General features: G+C 39.1%; 1 protein-coding gene across 1 annotated transcript; it reads right to left on the minus strand.

Annotated features, from left to right (window-relative positions):
• Positions 1-357: 357 nt before the first annotated feature.
• LOC127625459 (dual specificity protein phosphatase 4-like) lies at positions 358-7845 on the minus strand. Its single transcript, XM_052100765.1, has 4 exons — positions 7320-7845; positions 5538-5665; positions 4741-4960; positions 358-2693 (listed from the first exon to the last, which is right to left on the minus strand). Exons 1-4 carry the CDS (start codon positions 7693-7695, stop codon positions 2314-2316), a joined length of 1104 nt encoding a protein of 367 aa, XP_051956725.1. The 5' UTR covers positions 7696-7845; the 3' UTR covers positions 358-2313.
• Positions 7846-9150: the final 1305 nt, after the last annotated feature.

Consider the following 9150-nt stretch of genomic DNA (forward strand, 5'->3'; position numbering starts at 1 on the left):
AATACATTGAAATGGCAATTAGCTTGTCGCGGCCTATCCGGGCCGTTTGTGGCTGTCCCACCAGCCCGATCGGTTCTCCCTATGGCCAGTCTGCCCACCGGGAAAATGCCCGGTATGCCAGATTACCAGTCCAGCCCTAGATATCATACAGTGTCATTGATGTACTTAACCGATGTATTTGTTTTAATTGGTTATTTTTGTGGTAGCCTGGAAGGCTCTTTGAAATAATTTAGGAAAGTGATACAAAACGTTATGCACAATAGCGCTAGTTTATTTTATATCTTTCTCATTCAGAGCAAGAACTGAGATGGCATGTTCTTTTAGTCTAAGAAAATAATTGCTATAGAGGAACATGTTCCAAGTGTTCTTTATTATGAGTAAAACACACCACACATTCATTAAAGAACACTGTTATATTTAACAATGGCAATCATGAGATAAATAAAATGTACATATAATACAACAGAACGGGGCAGAGTTCAAAAATCGTAACCCTCTGAACGATATTGCCATGAGCCATCAGACATTTACATTTCAAGAAGTACAGTAAAACTTATTGCATTCATCAATGATTGTTCACAAAGAGACCATTTAGTATGCAAAAAACTGAAGCTCAACGGAATATAGGAAAGGTATGCTACTCAATTACCACTTCAATTCCGGCGAGGTGCAAAACAAACCTCAAATCAAATTTTGCACCACTTAAGTGCTCTATAAAAGATGCCCACAATCTCATGGAAAAGAGAAATAGGCCTCATACATGAACACATTGTAACGGTTCAAGCAAAAGCCATCTGATATAACTCAAGAAGATTCCCTTACAGAGCTGTGTCCCAGTGACGTTTTCAAGGGGGAATATTAAAAACAAATGGTGGTTTCCCAAATCTTCCAGTGTAAAAGGTTTCAGTGTATAAGCCTGTCAGGGTAATCAGGGCATTTTGATACCAAATTAGATCCCTCTTAAATAATAAAAGGAGTTACAGTGTTCACAGGTTGTACGTTTAAAACCATCATCTTACATACTCCATTCCTCAAGTAGTCTATTAATGAGAACATTCCATGTGGGTGGACACCACAGTCATTATTGGTAAGGCATACAGCAGAAATAGAGATCTCCTCATTGTACAAATTGGCAAATGGTTAAATCAGAAGTTTAAAGTCATGATCATACAATGTAACAAAAAAAAAAAACATATAGTGCTTCAGTGAAGACTGTGAGGAAGGACAATTAGTTTATTGCTCTAATTTGTGAGAGTAACGGATTGTAGAATATGTCTGTATTGCAGTTTGAAATACTTAAATCACCATGCCAAACATCCAGACATCAGTCTGTCGTTGTGTGTCTGTTTCTAAAGGAAAGGCAATGGGGCAGACATGAGCTACCAATGTTTGAACGTCCTGTACCTTCTATGCACAAGGCACTGACAAATGCAAAACAACCTAGATTAATGATATTTCCAGCAAAAGATTGTGCCAGCTAACTTTCGCCAAAGACGGCAAGTCTCGGAGTTCCAGCAGGACTGTCTTTATTAAAGGAATTCAGTCTTGTCCAAAGGGCAAAGAAGAGCCAGAGGGGGATTGAAGGGGTGATAAATGGGGAGTCCAGACACAGTTTGAAGCACCTTTCAGGGTTGAAGGACCTCCTGCTCTCTGTTAGAAAGATAGATGTATATTGCAGAATTTGCTTTGTGAAATCAGCTCCATTCCCACTGCTTTCACCAACCCGCTGGCCAATCACACAGCAGATCTTTGGATGTAAACCACAGGAAATGAGGGAGATGTACTGTCCTCACAGGAATCCTGTGACAGGATGTTATGATTGTATTCTTCTGATATTAAAGGGATAGTTCACCCAAAAACTTTACACGACGTACACTCACTTTCTTTTTCTTCCATGGAATAAAAGAGGAAAAATCTTGAATGTTGATGCTGCTCTATTCTATACTATAAAAGTGAATGGGGATTGAGACTGTCAGTGTTTTGAAGCTTGAAAGCTCCAGTCCCCATTCATTGTAGTTACGTAGAAAAGATTGACCAGTACATTTATGGAAATACCCCTTTTGTGTTCCATGGAAGAAAGATTCATATCAGTTTGGAACAAAATGAGGGTGAGTAAATAACTCTTTCATTTTGGATCGACTATCCATTTAATGCATGGGTTCGGTGCAGTAACGACAACAAAGAATAATAATAAATAAAAATGCTGGAATGACCATATGATTGTCCCAATTCAAGGACTTCAAGAAGACTTAAATGAAGGCTTTAGCAATCTTCCTGGTGTGTGAGTGCAGTCTCACAGGAAGGTGCAATATATCAGCAGCTTGGCGAGGTCGTGATTGGACTCTGTAGGTATGCGAGACTACTGGGCTGGCTGTGCGTCACAACTGATACTGGGAAGCTGAAGATGAAGGGTGACGTGGGCGCGGAGGAAGACTTGGTGCCGAGGGTGTCGGAAGGGCTGGCCGCTTCTACAGCACAGGAAGTGGCCAGCACCTGAGACTCGAACTGCAGAAGCTGACCCATGAAACTGAAGTTGGGGGAGATGATACTACGTCGTTGTTTAACAAATTCAAAGGCCTCTTCTAGACGCACCCGCTTCTTCTTCATCAGGTACGCCAGGCAGATAGTGGCCGACCGCGAGATACCAGCTTGACAGTGCACTAAAACACGGCCATTGGAATCTTTGACGGAGTCTGTGGAAAAAGCAGAGAATTTTGTTAAGCACGGAAGAAGCTCAGATATTATTCATCTTAACTGCATATACACAATCAAGCTGTAGTTGAGAACTTATTAATGCTGGTTCACATACTAGTCATGGTTGTGCATTCACTAACAACCAAGGTTATTAATGTTATCAAGGTTAGATGGAAACAAGCAGTGAAAAGAACTAAACTGAAATTATAAACCAATCAGCTACAACATTAGAACCACCTGCCTAACATCTGGTAGGGCGGTTATCTGAGTTACCGCAGACTTTGTCAGTTCGACAGTCTGGCCATTCTCTCATTTTTGGCATAATTCTGTGTAAATTCTAGAGACTTATGTGTGAAAATCCCAGGAGATCAGCAGTTACCAAAATACTCACACCAGCCCATCTGGCACCAACAATCATGCTACGGTCCAAATCACTGAGATCACATTTTTTCCCCCATTCTGATGGTTGACGTGAACATTAACTGAAGCTCATGACCCATATCTGCATGATTGTATGCACTGCACTGCTTCCACATGATTGGCTGATTAGATAATCACATGGATGATTTTTGGTGCCAGATGGGCTGGTTTGAGTATTTCTGTAACTGCTGATCTCATGGGATTTTCACACATATCAGTCTCTAGGATTTACTCCGAATGGTGCAAAAAACATCCAGTAAGTGGCAGTTCTGTGGACAGAAATGTCTTGTTGATGAGAGAGGTCAATAGAGAATGGCCAGACTGGTTCGAAGTAACAGCCTACGGGAACTCAAATAAACGCTCTGTCAAGTTGTAGAGAGAATAGCATCTCCGAATACTATTCTGAGATGTGGGTTTGTGCTGTTTTGGCGCTCGCTCCAAAACGACTTTAGTTTTCATATTTCCAATCGGTGTTAGAAGGTCTAATTTAATTTAAAGTATTGGAACTATTTCCATTGCTGTTACAAGAAAACTAAAACATGTAAAAAGCAGTCATTTTGCAAATATAAAAAAAATAACAAATTTAAATGATGAACAACTAAATTAAAATTGAATATTTCAAAATATTATAATATTTGCAGAAGTTTTATAAAAAAATAAAAAAAAGAAGAATAAAATAAATACAAATTAGTGAATTTTTTTAAAAAATTATAATAACCCAATTGCCATAATGGCTCATAGTGTAAAATGAAAACTGTTATCTTTGGATATTATACCCATGCCCAACAATTAGGATAATGCAGTTGGAAAGCAAACACTCCCTGACAGGTAATATGGCCTGGGGTGGATTTCACACCATTGGAACATGTAAAACACAGACACTCTCTATCATTACTAACAAGCTGCTAATTGGCAACAAAGTGACATATTCATGGGGCAAAGGGAGAGCAGTCAGGAATATCAAACCATGAGCCATTTTTCTTTTCCTCTCCACATATATGCCTATGCACACTCATACACACCCAGATCTGAGGTACCACCAGTATCAAGGCACCCCTGAATGAATGAGTCAGACTCTGGTCCCTAAGCTCTGCACTCTGACGCATACATACAAGCACATGCACGCACGCGCACACACACCTAGGATGTTGCGATCAAATGCGGCAAGCCTGCTTGGGGGCCTTTCTTTAGTGCAGAAGATGCTAAAACTGGATGTACAGGATCCCCATCCCCCGCCCACAGTCACGGAAACCTTTGCATGAGTAAGACCCACCCAGACTGCAAACAGATGCTTCACGCCATATTTTCATTAAAACCTATTGCACCTATAAAGGGATTCCTCTTCATCAGCTTATTTCTACAAACGGCTTTATGCATCAACAAAATGTTTGAACAGAGACTCCAAATACAACATGACCACTCCAACACTTTCAACCACCTTATAATTGTCAAAGCGCCACAATGCAGATCACCGTTTTAATTGTTGATGAATTGAAAGTCATTTACAGTTGACTAGTAACAAAACAAATGCCTGATGGCTGTAGAGAAAACCATCCAATCAACACGTTTACAAAGAAATCAAATAAATCGGCACGTTCCTTTAGTACAATAAAAGAATGATCATACCTATGAAATCAATGGCTTCGATGAACCAAGAGCTGATTTCTTCCTTGTGGTTATCTTCCACTGGAATACACTTGTACTGATAAGCCCCTTCAAAATGGTTGGGACAGTTTGAAGATACATTCAGTAGAGCAGAAATGCCCATGCCATCTAACATGTCCTTCTTAGATGCATGGAAGGCACTGCCCAAAAACAGAAAGGGTAGAATTTCCACAGGCCCACCCTGTAATGAAAACAACCAAGTGAGTGACATTGAACTTTTACACCCTACTGATTGAATGACACATCTTTACACACAAAATGACACATTCTGAACACTAAAGAGAATAACAACATCATAAATGATCCATTACAAACATTTGTGTCTTTTGTGTGTCCCTGTATTAATGAAATCAGACCATTTTTAACTGTCAATAAATTATCAAAGGTTCTGTGACAGGCTACATTAGGTCAATCACATTTTATTTTATTTTTTAAAAAGGTCACGCTAATAATGTCCAGTTTATTTATTCGAGAAACGCGTATCGATTTGGCCTACTGTTATGTCATTGGCAGCCTGCTTTACAAGCTGTAGAGGCAGGAAATGATCGATGTGTGAATCGACAAAGAAGCGTACTGAAGTGTCCGACATACTACACCCCCCATTACACAGAGGAAGGCCGGACGAGCGGACACTAAAGTACTGCTCTATCAGCCGGAAAGACAGCAGTGGATGACAGCAGTTAACAGGAGTTTAATGTTACACAGTGCTGCCCATTAGCTGACCTCAAAATATCCGCCGCCGCTGCTAATGTAGTTACCTGGTCATGCTGAGGAGTTCCGCAGGAGGTGCAGCTGACCCCCACACTGGATGAGGGAATGGACGCTAGCAATGTTTTGGTTTTCAAACAGCAATCAGGATACTGTGTGGAAAATCTGTCAAAGCCTCCTGTTATGAATAAAGAAAAAAAATTATAAAATATATATTTTTTTTGTATTGTAACAAAACATGTGATTTGCACTCATGCCAGCATTCATCAGATGATTTCATTCACCTGAGGTCAAACAGCAGTTGCATTAAAATATTATATAAACAAATATTTTAAAAAACTATATTATATTTTACATTGCCTATATATTCTTTTACAATCGCTATGACCATTTTTTCAATACTTTTAACAAATTTCCTAAACTCTTAACGCACCAACACACAATTGGCAAAACATTTAATTTCATGCTCAACATCACACATTGTAAACTAAACTCCAACACTAATTTTCAAAATACAATAATACACTAGCAACAATACACTATGTCTACCAAAACACTGCAAACATCATGGCCCACTCCTCTCCCTTGTCCTGGTATACGTCTTCCTCTACCTATGCAGACAATTCTTTCTTTCTTTTGTTGCTCTATATTGTTCTCTTTCCACAAAAGATCAGCCCAAAAGGTCCTCTTTTACATTATACCATATAGTCATGCGATTGAAAGAACCTCAACACCTGAGTGTGTTTCCTAGATGGGAATCAGCTGTGATTTTATATATTTGCATAATTCAATCAGCTGTTTCTCAGTAACAATAGAATAAAATACAGGGGGATATACTTGTGTTTCAATGCACAATATAAACAGCTGTTTACCTTGACTTTAGCCTGTAAGGTTTAGAACATGGTGTTATCTGTTCTGACATACAGTGTTAAAGCATTGGTAAATTTGGCAGTAAAAATCCATTGTTTTGGTCTTGTTTGAGCTTGTGTGTAAAAGAAGTTCAAGCATTTTAAATTTAATTTAAAATTTTAGTGTTAATTGTATGCATCTTGTGTTAACGCAACAAGAAATGTGTTAATAGTATAGCTTACACAGACGGATGTAGTGCTGTGTTAAGAGATTTGGAAAATTGTTAAAAGTATTGAAAAATCTGTCATAGCAATCGTAAAAAAACTGTAGTTGACAAAGCAACCATTTAAATATTTTTTTGCACAATTCTGAAGAACACCAAGACTAGTTGCCCTATTACTTAAAGAATTTACGTGCTGGTTACCATGATACTTACAATAGTAACAAAAATAATACACCACGGATCGGACATTTAAAAATAGGCCTGCAGCCAGGCTTACATTTTGCATGCAAAAATAGACCCTGTGGCCTGACAGCAAGGGTGTAGATTAGGCTTTAACTTTTAAGGGGTTGCAACATTAAGCATTTACATGTTTCCATTGATCATGGTATAAATATTGAGGGGAATACCATCACCCCCGTCCCCCATTCCCCCTGGAATCTACGCCCTATTTTACGAATCTACGAATATTAAGCTGCAAAGGCCTTAATCTCTATAAACACAAGAACTATTAGGGAGGTGTATTAATTTTGTGCCATTAAAACAGGCCTAACATTAGGAACAGATGAAAGTTATCAAGAATGTCAAGATCTGGCGTACTTCAGATAAGCACACCCAGATATGGCCATGTTCATTATTACATCATTAGAGCTGACTTACTTGATGCTTAGATATGAACGCAGTGACAACATCTGCACAACTGATATTTGCCCAAGACATGTGGTATCTTTATTGTATAACACAATTAATGTAAATGGTTCACCTTTCAGCAGATAGACGTCTGTCCTAAATGTATCCCTACACAGCGCGTTATGCACCAGAGTGATTGTGCTGTCGTCTTTGATCGTATTTGTATCCGACGTCCGCTCATCGTACAAGATCACGGCGGAGTACAACCCTGATTTGAGTCTGGCTCGGACTTCGTCGTCACTCGAGAGAATCTGGTCCAAACTAACGGAGCCTTTCGCTCGCCTCCGAACTATCGTGTTACACCTAATATTTACAGCTCCACGGATATGACCAGAGCTAAACGCGAGAAATGATCTGCAGTCCAACACCAGGCACTTCGCACTGTCGTCCTTCATCAACCTTTTCAAAACGGCGCAATCCATTTCACAAAGTTCGTCCATCGTGACCATTTTCCCTCCGGTCAAATGTGGGTTCACAATAATAATAAGTCAAACCCAGAGCTGCCTGTGCGCGTTGTAACGTTGTGTTACCCCTCCTGAGAGCATTACTACCACAGGCTCATCTCTTTCCGTTTTATGAATGGGCTTCAGACGCTCGCTCCATAAAAGGACCTTGACGACACAATGGAGGTGACGTCTTCTAGCGGCTCCATTCAACCACCGCTCTGTGTTCGCGCTTCATTCAAGAAAGAGTCAACGGCGGTCGATACAATTCAGCCATTATAGTTTTCTCGAAGTGACGAAACTACCAAACAAATTTGCTTTAATTGCATTTAATACATATTTACGGTGTTATTGGGATATCTAAATAAAACAAGGGGAAATACAAATATGACGAATTGAGTTGTGAAAGTACACATTGTGCAAAACATGTAGGCAACCTGTGAATAAAGCATTTCGTTTTGTATAATCAATAAGAAACCATCTTGCTTGAAAATTTTAAGGGGACGTTCACATCGAATATGCGCTCAAAAAAAAAAAAAAGGTAGACGTAGCGTCGCAGACGCACGCATCTCGAGACGCGTTTTAACAACTGGATATCGCGTCTTAAACGGCACTACGTAGCGCATGTTTCCTAGGAAAACAAATGCAAAAAAACGCTTACGAACACAAACGTATTCCGTGTGAACGGGCCCTTATCCGCGGCAACCCAAGCGCCCTCCTTCTCATCCAACACCAGACACGGAATAAAACTGCGTCACAATTTAAAACACACTTAGCCTACTCTTCTTAGAAATTAAATTACAATGATATATACATTTTGAATGCATTATATTTCATTGCAAGTAAGCTCTATGATTTACACACAATTCCTATATCAACCAAGTGTCATCAGTGTTATGCCTTGCGATGTGCATATGCTGGAGGACTTCATTATAGCTCGATTAATGATCATTTTCACCACAGGCGGGGTTTGAGGGTCTGACAGTCTGATTTAATGGAGGCATGAGTGCGAGTTCTTCATTGACTCCTGTGATTAAAAAAAGCACCTAGTTAATTAGTTCACCTTGTTAACTGGAAAGAACCCCCCAAATGTTAAGCTTCTTCTGGTGGGGTTTATACTTTTTTTTTTTTTTTTTTTGCTTATACCTGCAAAATTCAATACACATTTAATAAACCAAAATAAATACACAATACATTTGCAATAAACATCAAATGGGATTTTGAGTAATATATATTTTTTCTTTGGACATGTGATTTTGTTTTATTGCAATTTTGTGTAAAATCTTCATTACACACAAAATTAAGAAAGTCTGACCACTCAATTTACTTCATCTTGTACCACAGAGTATTTCTGCTTTCTTCCTTAAATTAATATTCCAGATTCAGTTCAAGTTAAGCTCAATCGACAGGATTGGTTGATTACTGCAAAAATGTAGTCTCATCCCCCTATTCTTAATTTTT

The sequence above is a fragment of the Xyrauchen texanus genome, chromosome 31 (genome assembly GCF_025860055.1).
Source record: "Xyrauchen texanus isolate HMW12.3.18 chromosome 31, RBS_HiC_50CHRs, whole genome shotgun sequence".
Taxonomy (NCBI): domain Eukaryota; kingdom Metazoa; phylum Chordata; class Actinopteri; order Cypriniformes; family Catostomidae; genus Xyrauchen; species Xyrauchen texanus.